Below are 13,451 nucleotides of genomic sequence, written 5' to 3'. Positions count from 1 at the left end.
ATTTCTCATTAATGTACACTCAGCACCCCATCTTGACAGAAAAAAACAGAAATGTAGAAATTTTTGCAAATTTATTAAAAAAGAGAAACTGAAATATCACATGGTCATAAGTATTCAGACCCTTTGCTGTGACACTCATATTTAACTCACATGCTGTCCATTTCTTCTGATCCTCTTTGAGATGGTTCTACTCCTTCATTGGAGTCCAGCTGTGTTTAAATAAACTGATTGGACTTGATTAGGAAAGGCACACACCTGTCTATAGAAGACCTTACAGCTCACAGTGCATGTCAGAGCAAATGAGAATCATGAGGTCGAAGGAACTGCCCAAGGAGCTCAGAGACAGAATTGTGGCAAGGCACAGATCTGGCCAAGGTTACAAAAGAATTTCTGCAGCACTCAAGGTTCCTAAGAGCACAGTGGCCTCCATAATCCTTAAATGGAAGAAGTTTGGGACGACCAGAACTCTTCCTAGACCTGGCCGTCCAGCCAAACTGAGCAATCGTGGAAGAAGAGCCTTGGTGAGAGAGATAAAGAAGAACCCAAAGATCACTGTGGCTGAGCTCCAGAGATGCAGTAGGGAGATGGGAGAAAGTTCCACAAAGTCAACTATCACTGCAGCCCTCCACCAGTCGGGGCTTTATGGCAGAGTGGCCCGACGGAAGCCTCTCCTCAGTGCAAGACATATGAAAGCCCGCACAGCCCGCACAGACTATGAGAAATAAGATGCTCTGGTCTGATGAGACCAAGATTGAACGTTTTGGCGTTAATTCTAAGCGGTATGTGTGGAGAAAACCAGGCACTGCTCATCACCTGCCCAATACAATCCCAACAGTGAAACATGGTGGTGGCAGCATCATGCTATGGGGGTGTTTTTCAGCTGCAGGGACAGGACGACTGGTTGCAATTGAAGGAAAGATGAATGTGGCCAAGTACAGAGATATCCTGGAAGAAAACCTCTTCCAGAGTGCTCTGGACCTCAGACTGGGCCGAAGGTTCACCTTCCAACAAGACAATGACCCTAAGCACACAGCTAAAATAACAAAGGAGTGGCTTCGGAACAACTCTGTGACCATTCTTGACTGGCCCAGCCAGAGCCCTGACCTAAACCCAATTGAGCATCTCTGGAGAGACCTGAAAATGGCTGTCCACCAACGTTCACCATCCAACCTGACGGAACAGGAGAGGATCTGCAAGGAAGAATGGCAGAGGATCCCCAAATCCAGGTGTGAAAAGGTTGTTGCATCATTCCCAAGAAGACTCATGGCTGTACTAGCTCAAAAGGGTGCTTCTACTCAATACTGAACAAAGGGTCTGAATACTTATGACCATGTGATATTTCAGTTTTTCTTTTTTAATAAATTTGCAAAAATTTCTACATTTCTGTTTTTTTTCTGTCAAGATGGGGTGCCGAGTGTACATTAATGAGAAATAAAATGAACTTTTTTGATTTTAGCAAATGGCTGCAATGAAGCAAAGAGTTAAAAATTTAAAGGGGTCTGAATACTTTCCGTACCCACTGTATATATATATATATATATATATAAAACCTTGGATCAATACTACGTATATAAATGATTGTATTCCCCTCACTTCTCTTGATCCTTTCCCACATATCCTCTACACAACATCCGTGCTCTGCTGAGAGGGATGGCTCTTTGTTATAGCAGACTACTCTTTGAAGATCACCCTCTTCAAATTGTGCGGAAATAATACTCCATTAAGCAAAGCAAATTAGTCTTCGGTTTAATTACGAGCTCCGTTCCCGCAGTGCGGAGTGCGTACGATATTAGCTTTATAATGATTTCTTGAACAAATAATTTAAAAACCAATTCACCAGGGACCGGTGGAAGCCAATAAATTGCTGTAAAAAGGGACAGTAGAAGAATTTGAATGCTTAATTTGGTAAATAGGAAGCAGGAGAGAGGCCACTTTGGCGTGAATGCAGTTAATTTATCTCGATTAGAAAGGCGCGTGCGCACGCACACACACACGCACACACACACACAGCCCCAAACAGGTTGAAAGAAGCTAAGAGAAAAAAATATGAATGAAAAAGCAACAAGGAGAGCGACATGCGTTTACTAAAGGTTCCGATTATTTGACGCGTGGTTTCATTTATAGAGCTGGGAACAGAGACCAAGAGCATTTGGGCTTAAGCCCAATGGGGATCTATGTCTGGCTTTGGGATAGGGAGCTTTGTTACGGCCTCACCTGGCTGATTAAGTTGAGCAGAGGTTTGCCTTCTGAACCAACCAGGCAGGTCAGGAGCTGCGGTATCCAGGCCAACCACTGGATGGGCGGGACTCCAATGCAGTACTTGTCCACAGCATCCGCCAGAGTGTTCTTGTCATCGAAGCTAAGCAGCCACAACACCTGCAGAGGAAAGGAGAACGGAAGGAGGGGAGGAGGAGGGGAGGAAGGTGATTAATGCAAAGGAAAGGATATAAATAAAGTTTATTATCAAGGTGAAAAAAACAGAAATAATACAATAACAAAAGAATAAAATACAAACAACAGAGGGAGCATAACACATACAAACCGTGGTTCTGAATGATTGAACACAACAGGAGGCAGGTGGACAGACGGGTAAGAAAAGTAGCAAGAAACAAATCCAACACTCAAGGCAGTCAGAATAAAATGTCCCATCAAGAATCTATATTCAGAGACCTAGTAGTAAGAGGTAAGGTCTCTCTCCATTAATCAGACCCTTGCTGCCTCCCCGGCTCTGTTCACAGCAGGAGAGGGGCTGCAGAGAGAGGAACCAGTACGTCTCGCCAATCGTTTCCATGATCAAAGCTGAGCCACTGTGGAGGCGATCTCTCTTCCCCAGGTGTGCATGTGTGTGCATCTACATGACGATGAAGACATCAACCCCACTCAACCCCCCCCCCCTCCAGGCTCTCCTCGGCGAGCCACCTTCGGGTACACAGATTGTGTATCATTGGTGATAATGACCGGTCATCCAACTTCACCCATCAGGGCTGAGCGCTGCCAACCAGGCTTGGCAGCACAATACCAGGGGCTGGGTGGGTGTGTGTGTGTGTGTGTGTGTGTGTGTGTGTGTGTGTGTGTGGGGGGGTCACGAGAAACACATCTAATTGGAATGTGCAGCCGTCGTTAGAGCAGATCATGCCGGTAATGCCTAATGATAACACCGGACGTGGCTAGACCGTGTTTATTATGTATCCAGCCTGACACATGGAGGTGAGCTGGTCTTCTGCTCTCAGGATGAATCTCTCTAATCAGACTCTCACGTGGCTCTTTGAAGGCAGTTTTATTTTTTACCTCCAGCTCATTAATAAACAATGGAGAGAAAAAAAAAGATCCAGTTTGTTGAAGTGTTTTGATGTCACAGACCGTTTTAAGTTCATTTTCTTGCATTTTGTGCCGCGATCATTTGATCCGACATTGAGAACCACCTCATCAGAGCACAGCAGGTCTCAGTGCTTTACCTCAAATAAGAGGTCTTTCTTTGCTAACCTCTGGAAGGACTGGAGCGGCTGCACTGAACGAGTTGGTCTGTGTAAGAAGGTGGGACGCTTGTTAGCAAGGAGTCCGCCCCTTTAACTCCCACACGAGGCTTACTCAGCTGTTAAATATGGTAACATTGGTCTGACTGCTGTAGAAAGGTCAGTCCGTGTAGAGGGTCATGAGATTGGAGTATCAGGGGAGGCCATTAGTCTGTTAAACCCCCACGCACCAGAGGATGGCCTTTACTCCACCAGTGTGGGAATCCATCCATACTGTCCATCGCTGGACTGTAATCACTGAAATTACTACTCGCTGCTTGTACCTGTGGCAGAGTCTGAGGGGGGCAACAATAGTCTCGGGGCTGGATTGGGTCAGGAATCTATGGAATTAAAAGTGACACTATCTAACAAAGGGAGTGAGGCTCCCGGTCAAAACGCTCCCTTCTCACCTTCGCCAGGTATTTACGGGACTTGCTCTCGTTTTGGTGGCGGCAGGCGTGGAGGTAGCAGGTGATGGCGGAGACTCCCAAGTGGAGCTGGCGGTCCTTGACGAAGATGTTCTCCAGGTAGTCGCCCCACATGGCCCAGGCCTTCACCAGGACATCGTGCATCTGCACAGCAGCTGAAAAGGCCTTGTTTGCCTCCTCTGACCTGGAACAAAATGACGGAGGGAAGGTGAAAAGCGTTCGCGCGATGGAGGGGCAAGTGAGCAAAGGGCGCTAGGTGGCGGTGGAGGGGAGAGAAAGTAGGATTGGGTTAAAGGGAAGTCAGAAAATAAATAAATAATAGATACAAAGTAGAGAGGGACTCTGAAGAGAGGGGGTTGAAAGAGACGGATGAAGAGCAGAGTTGAAGGAAGCGAAAGAAAAAGGAGAAAGATGGAGTGAGCGAGAAACAGATTATGATGATCACATTCTGAATTATGTACCACACATCAATAAGCACCATATTTCACTCGCTGTAATCTTCAAGGCCTTTCCCATCAGCATTACAGAGTAAGTATTTAACCCCGCATGAATTAATGTCACCGAGGGTTTAGGCACTTTGTTAAATTGTACGTCATCACACTGTGCAGATCAATCCATGTAATACTGGGTGACATATGAGCAGAACATCTTCATATGTTATCAGAAATGACAGAGAGTGGCAGCAAGGTAAAATAAAAACCTCAGTGTAATGGCTGTATATTTATCTGTATACCAACCATCGACTGTGAAGAGCATTGCTACGTCTTAGAGAAATCTGCAAAGCTGAAAAGGTTGGATTTTTTTTTTATTATCCTGGTACAGCTCACTTGAGTATTCAAATCAGAAACTGTTAAACAGCAGGCAGAGAAATAGACAAGGGGGAGGAGACCCGAGGCTTCGACGGCACCATTTATGCTGACGGGGAAACATATTCTAGAATCAGCCGTTCTCAGCGCGCCAAGTGGCTTCGAACCTCGCGTTGGCACGCAGTCTGAATAATTGCCACGCACGATTGATTAATAAATAAGATGCAAGAGGCACCCTGAGACGCAGCACCCTGCAGTCAGAACAAGGAGACAGACATGAAAAAAAACTTACTGAGCCACAGTTGGGAAATGAACCTCCAAAGCTACTCTCCCGCTTACTTACATTGACGTGAGTCTCCCAAGCCAATCAATTAAAATGTGTTATTATAAAAAGGCATTTTGGCATGCGATTAAGAAATGGGAGCTTGATTGCTCTGGGAGTCGGAGCCGAAGACCCTCCAGTAATACTTAATGGGGTTGCCTCAGTCGGCGCCGGTGTAAAAGTACATCAACAGTTTCTACTACCCGGCTCAACAGGAGCACTGGCACCCAACAGACTGTCAAATCACTGACACCCGTTTAATTGAATGATCCCAAAATCCTTAGCACACACACACACACACACACACACACACACACACACACACACACACAAACAACCCCCACTCTGCTGTTAATTCCCCCCCGCCCCCCGTGTAGGGGAAACATAATGATTGCAATAAACCCTGCTGAGGTGGAGGCAAGTTCTGCTGATCCCAGAGATTCCTGCAAATTGCCTCCAGTTAATTATTGCGCTGGATATACATTTAATAAGCCTTCCTCAATTTTGTCTTTCGCCCCCAAGGACGCCATGTCACGTCAAAGATGACGGGTGAAAAAGGGGGGGTGCCGAAGGGGAGAGGGTGTTAAAGACTGTGGGTATGCACGACCCGGCAAAGCGTCGGAGAGAACGGTCGTACGCTACACAGGTAACCCCTGCAGCCAAAACACACACACCACTGACACTGTCACAAACTGGGGACATAGATGCACATTCACATCTAAGACACCTCAACAGGGTTACCTAGTAACGTAATCTCACATGTACGTGAGCTTGAGGCGAGAGAGGTGCAGATTAAATACGACTTCCACGTCCCGACAGGATAAAACACCCACGTAGGGTTAAGGCACCACTGACACACATTGAGGACAACGTGTTAATGAACAAAGGGAAGACGATGACAGACGGAATGGTAGCTTCAGATTGTGAAAACCAAAAAAGGTAAAAAGGAATCTAAAGTTGGTTAAAATGTGACAATGCGTCAGTGACAAGTGGAGCACCGAAGGACGTACTTGTTGATTTGAGCCAGGAACATCCCCTTCAGAGCGTAGAACTCTGCCGTCATCTCCTTGGTGAAGTACTTCAGGTTGGTCGACTCGATCACCTCCAAACCCTAACAGACGAGGAAGAGGACAACAGAGTTTTCATTTCAAACCAAACATCCCGTTTTAGAAACTTTTCGTCGTCGCGCAAGAGAGGAATCGCGGAGAGCGAGAGAGAAAAAAAGGACAGGGCCATAATCACAGGTGAAAAACAAACAAACTGCTCGGTGTTCATTAAGAAGTACGAAAAAAAAAAAGACTGTGTTAAGGGAACTAAACTTCCATTATGGTGAGCCTCTGATTAGGTGTCCCCTATCTACTGCTGTGACAAACGATGTGTGGCGGGAGCGAGAGACAGAGGGAACCAGAGGAGATGAGATAGAAGTGAGAGAGAAGAGTGTCTACTGGCACTTTTAATGACTTGTGGTGTGCTGAACTGCTTCTATTAATCAGAGTACTCCATGGGCTTAAGAGCAAGGTCCTGAGTTACACTCTGTTATAAGTCTCCGTGCTATAACTTGTCACCTCGAGCCACCCCGAGCACTTGCTCTTAATACTCCCCCCCCCACCCCACTCAAAGTGCCGCTAACTACACCTCCAGCTACTACGAACGGAAATCAACCCAAAGTACTTAAATCACACTAAATGCATCACACGTGTTGTTCTCCAGTAGGGGGCTGGCCTATTTCAAATTGGAGCGTGCATTACCACGGTCCAAATGCCTTGCAGCTGTGCTGCATTATGGTGCAGGTGCCACATGGGTGCGATGTATTTATCATGTTTTGATCACACGTAATTAGACTGTACAGACTACATGATGTCTGTCCTTTCTGGAGAGTGATTTTGCTAATAAAACATTTCATGAGTTACTTACACACTAATATAACCAAGAGTGATTTTGAACGTGACAAACACGTTCAAAACACTAATTATGGGCACAGTTCTACCAAACAATCTTGGGGCTTGAATGCATTGAGATGACAACAAATACTTGTAACTACTGTTTGTGGTGGAAAAAATATATATATCTGGATCAGTAACATCCCAGAATTAGGGGCATCTTACCTGCATGCACTCATTCTTGCCCATGACGCCAGCCAGCTGCAGATAACATTTGACCTGCTGCCTGATCTTCTGGAAGCAGTCGACGATGGGCACGGTGGGGATGGTGTGGATCCGACTCAGAATGTCCAGAGCCACGTTCACCAAACCCTGGAGAGACGGTGGAGATACGGTTTCACAAACAAGAAAAAAGATGGAAGGGATCGGAGAAAAACAAATGGACTTAATATTGCTTATTGATTGACACGTATTTTGAATTCACGTGACTAAAAAGGCTCAAAGCAGTACCTGTTTGCGTCCTATCTTGCCGTACTGAATGATGGCAGAAGCCGAGGCATGAACTCCCAACATGGCGTTGTTGTTGTTTGGATCATGCTGCGTGTTCGCCTCATATGCCGTCACTATGGCTGTGGACAAAGACAGAACAACAATGAATTTTGTCTTTCTACCAAACTTTTTTGTTTTTATACAAAAGTGTCATATTTGAAGAAGTAAGCAAAAAAAAAAGAGCAGCGCTCGGGGCAATATGAACAGTGGGGATCTTCTAGCGCTCTGAAGGCTCTGCAGAGGAGGGCACCGGGGACACTAAATGTATTGAACGGTAAATGAGCCGTGGCGATGAATTTCATCAAGAAAATTCCATTTCACTTTAACATAGGTTTGAAGGCTGTCAGGTATAAATGAAGTGGATTTTATTGGCATGGTGCTGCAGAGCCATAGCCATCATTATTCCAGCACCTCACACTGCGAGTTGGAGCTCAAGTTGCTTGAGATGTCACATTTTGCAGTGGCTGCCTCTCTGAATGGTTTTAAAGTCACTGCAGGTGAGAGCACTGAGCGAGGCGTGTGTGTGCGTGTGTGCGTGTGTGTGTGTGTGTGTGTGTGTGTGTGTGTGTGTGCTGCAGCGAGAGTGCTTTAGCGAGCCGACATTTGGAAATGTACAGAGACCCTGGGGGGGGGGGTTCTGCAACGCGTGTCCTTTTAAAAGAAGACCCCTTACTGGAGGTAACAAAAACCTGAGCAGCAATCTGAGAGTGTGCCTGCATGGCAGTGGACCCTGTAATACACATACAATGTGTAAAAAAGGACTGCGTGTGGACATTAATGTGTGTTTCAGTACCGGGTCCATTAGCGTGTGTCGTACCTTGGTAGTGGTGCTGGCGCCACATGAAGATGCTGCTCCAGTGGGACAGGTCGTCGGACACGATGGGCAGTCGGTTCCTCCAGGTTTTCACCACCGTCTTCATGTCGTGGAGGCTGGTGTTGCGGCCCAGGTTAGCGGTCTGAAGACCCGCATTAATCTGGGCCGCTTCCTGCAGCTCGATGATCTGCTGTGCCGCCTGGGGGGGGGGGGGATAAGAAGTGAAAATCTGCTCTCGAGCTTTTCTGTATATTTCATACAGTATCCTGACCACACTCACTTGACTCTTTTGACTTCCACTTTAAACTTTTATGACGCATGCAAGGTGGATGACCTGAGGAAGCAGCCAAATGGTGAATGCTTCTCATGCTTGCAAAGTTTACACTTAACATTTTGTGTTCAAAGACTTGGTCCAGACAGCTCCACCAGCTGCACTTAATCTTGTTAATATTTTGTCTACACAAATGTATGCTACACGCCAAATTACCTGCTTAGTTTGCACTGAATTACACACATTCGCTGTCAGTCGGTGGCTGGTCCTTTATTATATCTCATTACACCTCATGTCATTGTTTGTGTCCTGTCGATGTTGTGCTTGCTTAAGTTTGTTTGGACATGCATACTAAGTTAGCCATTAAAAATCTCTCTTCCCGTTTTTCTTGTTGTCTTCAGTGTGTGGAAGAAGAACTTCCCTAAAATATTGAAATGCATTCAATGAAAACATGGTTAGAAAGTGGATGTGGAGTGTTTGGTGATCAGATTTGATCTAAGAGGTGGAAAGATGGGGTGGGACACGTGGAGATCAAGAGACGATGGAACAGGAAGAAAAGTGATGGCAAGGAAGACGCATAATGCGAGACGGCTGCATTAATGGAAAAAATGACTTTAACAAGGTAAAAGTGTAGAGACAGAGAGTGAAAAAAAACATAAAAGATGAGGTGAAAGGTAGAGCCTGAAATGATCAGAGAGGGTATTGACAGATATGAAGACAGAAGACAAAGCCGGGGCTGTCCTCCTTAAGGCCACCGGCTTAAGACTCGTACTCAACCATCCCGGAGCCTGAAAGCCTCCACAAACGAGATGGATCAAAGGGACCCAACACATTTACCTCCACAGACAGCCATACTGCAAGATCTGTAACATAACCTTCTCATTGCCTCTTGTAACACATATTATTAAGCATCTTGTGAACACGTCATGCAAACATTTTGGCGTTAGAAATACAGCCCGGCAATATTTCTTTCGTGCCATCAAAATTATTTTGTGGGGGAAAAATCGTAACGTCTTCCTATATTACTTCAATGGCCAATCTGCTCCAATATGGCAAAGAAGAAAAGGGACGAGGAGATGTGAAAATGATAATGGAGGGCTTCTATCTCACTCCGTGGAAGAGAAAGCCCCATTGATCGCCCCAAAGCCGCTTTGTGAACACATGATCAATCATTCCATTATAATTACTCATCAATCAATATTAAAGCCAACCCTCATAATCGATAGTGTGGGTGATAATCCATTGATCGCCAGTCACTGCTGAGAGCTGGGATTTGATGATAACTTCATTGGAATGGTATTGTGAACCCCTTTCGGTATTTGCACAGTCTGGGCTTCTTATTCTCCGCTGCTCGCGGAGTCGTGAACGTGAGATATAGAGTTTGGAATGGAGATTTACAACAGGCGGCTTGGCTGGGCAGAGGAATAAATAGCTTGTTTTCCCTCGACTGGGGTAAATAATTGGACTGCACGTATGCGAGCACACGCACGACCACAACACACAAACACAATAACAAAGAGCGTAGTCACCCAATTCAAATACCCATTTTGAAAAGATAAATGTAGTGAATCAGAGCTTTACTGAAGACTTAACCCCCCCCCCACACACACACACACACACACACTCGCATCTCCCAAAACAAAATAAATTAGGCAATACAATATTTTTCACAATTATCTGTTAATATCAGCTGATGGCCCATTTCTAACCTTCATTCAGACTGTCCCATTCATCATGTAAATGTAATTCTACTGCAGGTATTTAATCAAACGGTATCTGATGGCAGGGAAGTAATTACAGCTATTCTAAACTAACTCTTCTTCTTCTTCTCTCCTTCTCTGTTCACTCTACCTTTTTCAATTTTCTCCCTTCTCATCTCTGCCCCTGTCTATTGTAATCTCTCATGGTGGAATCAAAGAGGCTTAAAAGTTTTTTGATATTTTTTCGTTTTTAATCATCCATCTCAATTCTACAAAATGGAGTGTGAGAGGAGATAGAGGCCGTTATCAGAGTCACTCAACAACATCTCAGGGCCACCGACACTCTCTTGACATGCATCTCTTCAAGCCCTTATCGCAATAAACCGACTTCCCTTCACTATTCATCCCCGGTTCCCGGGCTGCTGCGTCGGTCTGACGGGAGCCTTTCGACAGAAAACCTTCATGCATTGTGTACACTGACCTGCAGCAGCGGCGTGTGAACGTGGGAAACGATGTGAGGCAGCCTCCTCCACTCCCGGATGGCCAGGCTGGAGGCCATCTCCACCAGCCGCTCGATGAAGTTGAGCTGCTGCTCCTCCGGGTGGCAGATGGCCAGGTAGCCGCGGTGCATGTTCACCTTCCACGCCATCTCCTTAGGACAGCTCAGCTCCACCTGGAAGTGTCGCACAGAAGGTCAATTTACATGTCTCAACACACGTGTATAGGAGCAGAAGACGGCGGCTACAAAACTGAATGATCAAGAATAAATTCTGTTCTGAATAAGTTCTGAAAAGAGTTTTGCTAGTTTGCATTCATCTAAAGACCAGAAATGTTTTGTTTTATTAATCAGTCTTTTACTTATTCTACCATCTGCCGTCTCCAGAAAATCAATCTTTACTTGTGTTCGCACTGAAAAACAACTTCATCTTGCTATTTTATGTTGTGATAAATCCACAGGTTTTCCTAATAAATCCATCCCGTTAACACACAGGATAAATTCATGTTTAGGACTGTTTTTTTAATTATCTTAATTCGCTTTGTTTTTAAGTTCCTTAACTATTTCGTGGCATGACACATGAGCAGTACATTAAAAAATGTATACTTTCAGGAACAGCTGACTGAGTCACTAACAGACAGAAGCTGTTATTTGCAAATAAAAAAAAGATTAATTCAAGAATGACTGTGGATTTGGTGACATATTCTCTTGAAACAGATACAGTCGTGTATGTGGCGCGCTATTCTTGTGCTTGTTTGTCCGTATGATGTCAAGCAGAATAGAGCAAACCCTTCACAGCAGTTGGGACTGTGGCAGTTTTAATTAAATGAAAACACCCGAGGGGGAAAAGACCTATGACACTGTCCCTGCACAGTTTAGCACAGACGCACAATACTGTTTCCAGTTCATTTTGTAAATGGTTTCAGCACGACTTTTGTACTAATGACTAATCAACCTGGCGAGTCTGACACGGAGGCGGAGGAGATGAAAAGGCCCCGCTATTGATTAAATCGCTGAGTGCATTAACGCTAAACAAACAACAGCCCAGGGGAGCCCGCCACATCAAACCTGAGGTCTGCTGCTGTGTGTTTATAAGAGTGAAAAGAGCAAGAGAATGAGGAAGCATAGGTGTATATTTGTGTATGCTCTTCCGATGTCGGAGGAAATTACAGTGACCGTTTAGAGCACACTTATCGGGGGGGTTGACGCTTGATGAATATCCTGGAGACAGGGCCGCCCTCATCATGAGCCGGCTGTAATCGAAAGCGGGGGACATTTGGACTTCGCCTCTGAGCTGGCGAGCAGTGGGCAGGCCGGCGACTGAACGCCTTTCTCCTTCTCCTCCACCATAAAACAAATCGCCTCGCAGCAGATGCTGGGGGTAATTATTCACGCACGCAGCTGTCGTAAATATTAGCCGCTAAAACCAGAGCCGCAGAGCGAGGGATGAAGAGACGGAGCAGGAGGTAAGAGAGGGTAGCGATGACAGGAAGAAAAAAACAAATAAAGAAGAAGGAGAGGTGAGAGACAAAAAAAAAAAAAAAAGGGAAATGGGAACACAAAGGAAGGAAGGAAGGAAGGGAACACGGAGGAAGGGATATAGCGGCGTTGGTGCTGCCATCCAGACAATTTAATTAGGTGTCACCTTAGGACAGAGTGGCTCAATTGATTGGTTCCAAGTCTCCTTGGAAGAGCAAAGCAGGAGTATTTGTTATATGTCAGGTACTATCACGAGCTTGCCACCCGTCTACACTTTGTTTTAGGAAACACGAGGCCAATAAATTAACGGAGCAAAAAGCTGAACTGCATTACCACAGCTTTACAGCCGGCTCGCTCATTATCCCCGTGTGGACGGACCCAATATCAAGTAACTATACTTCACACGGACACGAGGCCTGCACTTAACGTACAGCACTGTACCTGAAAGCAGGGGTGAAATGAAAAAGTAGAGTCGAGGCTCTGGTTCACTGGGTTCAAGCCTACAGAGGCTCAACTGCGTCTGTGACTTCTATTTTCTACTGTTTTTGTCCTGTGTGCAGATGTGTTTACACGTGTATAAATACATGTAGTAATGTGTTTTTACGTTGGGACTGCACACTGCTCACCTGTACCAGAGCCTCCTTCATGGCAGCCCAGTTGGAAACCCTCCAAGCACACTCGAGCATGAGGTAAGGGTTCGAGTGGCCTTTGGATTGGCCATATTCTGTCAAAGGTTCCCACTGGTTCAATTCCTTAGAACAGCTGGACAAGAAGACGAGGGAGGTGAAAGGTTTAGGCAACTTTAAACAGTGTATGCTTATAAATGTGAAACAGCTGTGCTAAACAATAAATTGAATTCCTTTCTATTAGTACAGTGGGTCATTTGGAGCCGTCACTGTGGGAGGTTTGCCTGGTTAAAAAAAAATGTATTTGGGCTTTTTAAAATACCGTCTGGGTTTTTCACATTTGCATAGGCCATATATGTGTGACTTCTTTAATGCTAGAAATGGTAAAATACACCAAATATTAGAGGTAAAATACATTTAATTTTACCATTTCAAAATAATAATAATAATAATGAGGTTTTAACAGGCAGGGAAACGACTGGTTCAGCAGGGAGGCATGGTGGTCGTCCTAGACTTTGGTAAGTTGTTATTAAAAAGCAATTTAATTCAGATACATCACAACTAAAGT

The 13,451-nt window shown here is 45.2% G+C and overlaps 1 protein-coding gene across 1 annotated transcript in view; it reads right to left on the bottom strand.

The window, feature by feature from the left end:
• Positions 1-13,451, bottom strand: part of trrap (transformation/transcription domain-associated protein) — a 71,715-nt gene that overhangs the window by 17,478 nt on the left and 40,786 nt on the right. Inside the window, exons 56-64 of the mRNA XM_031842955.1 lie at positions 12,884-13,019; positions 10,764-10,955; positions 8,315-8,510; positions 7,459-7,577; positions 7,174-7,320; positions 6,079-6,179; positions 3,923-4,124; positions 2,207-2,376; positions 2,019-2,031 (exon numbers count right to left, since the gene is read on the bottom strand). Of these exons, the coding sequence (XP_031698815.1) occupies positions 2,019-2,031; positions 2,207-2,376; positions 3,923-4,124; positions 6,079-6,179; positions 7,174-7,320; positions 7,459-7,577; positions 8,315-8,510; positions 10,764-10,955; positions 12,884-13,019 (1,276 nt within the window). The remainder of the gene's footprint in view (positions 1-2,018; positions 2,032-2,206; positions 2,377-3,922; positions 4,125-6,078; positions 6,180-7,173; positions 7,321-7,458; positions 7,578-8,314; positions 8,511-10,763; positions 10,956-12,883; positions 13,020-13,451) is intronic.

This window comes from Anarrhichthys ocellatus, unplaced genomic scaffold (assembly GCF_004355925.1).
Source record: "Anarrhichthys ocellatus isolate YVR2014 unplaced genomic scaffold, GSC_Weel_1.0 scaffold4, whole genome shotgun sequence".
Taxonomy (NCBI): Eukaryota; Metazoa; Chordata; class Actinopteri; order Perciformes; family Anarhichadidae; genus Anarrhichthys; species Anarrhichthys ocellatus.
Note: the sequence above shows the minus strand (reverse complement) of the source record. Positions and strands in the feature narration are given on the sequence as shown.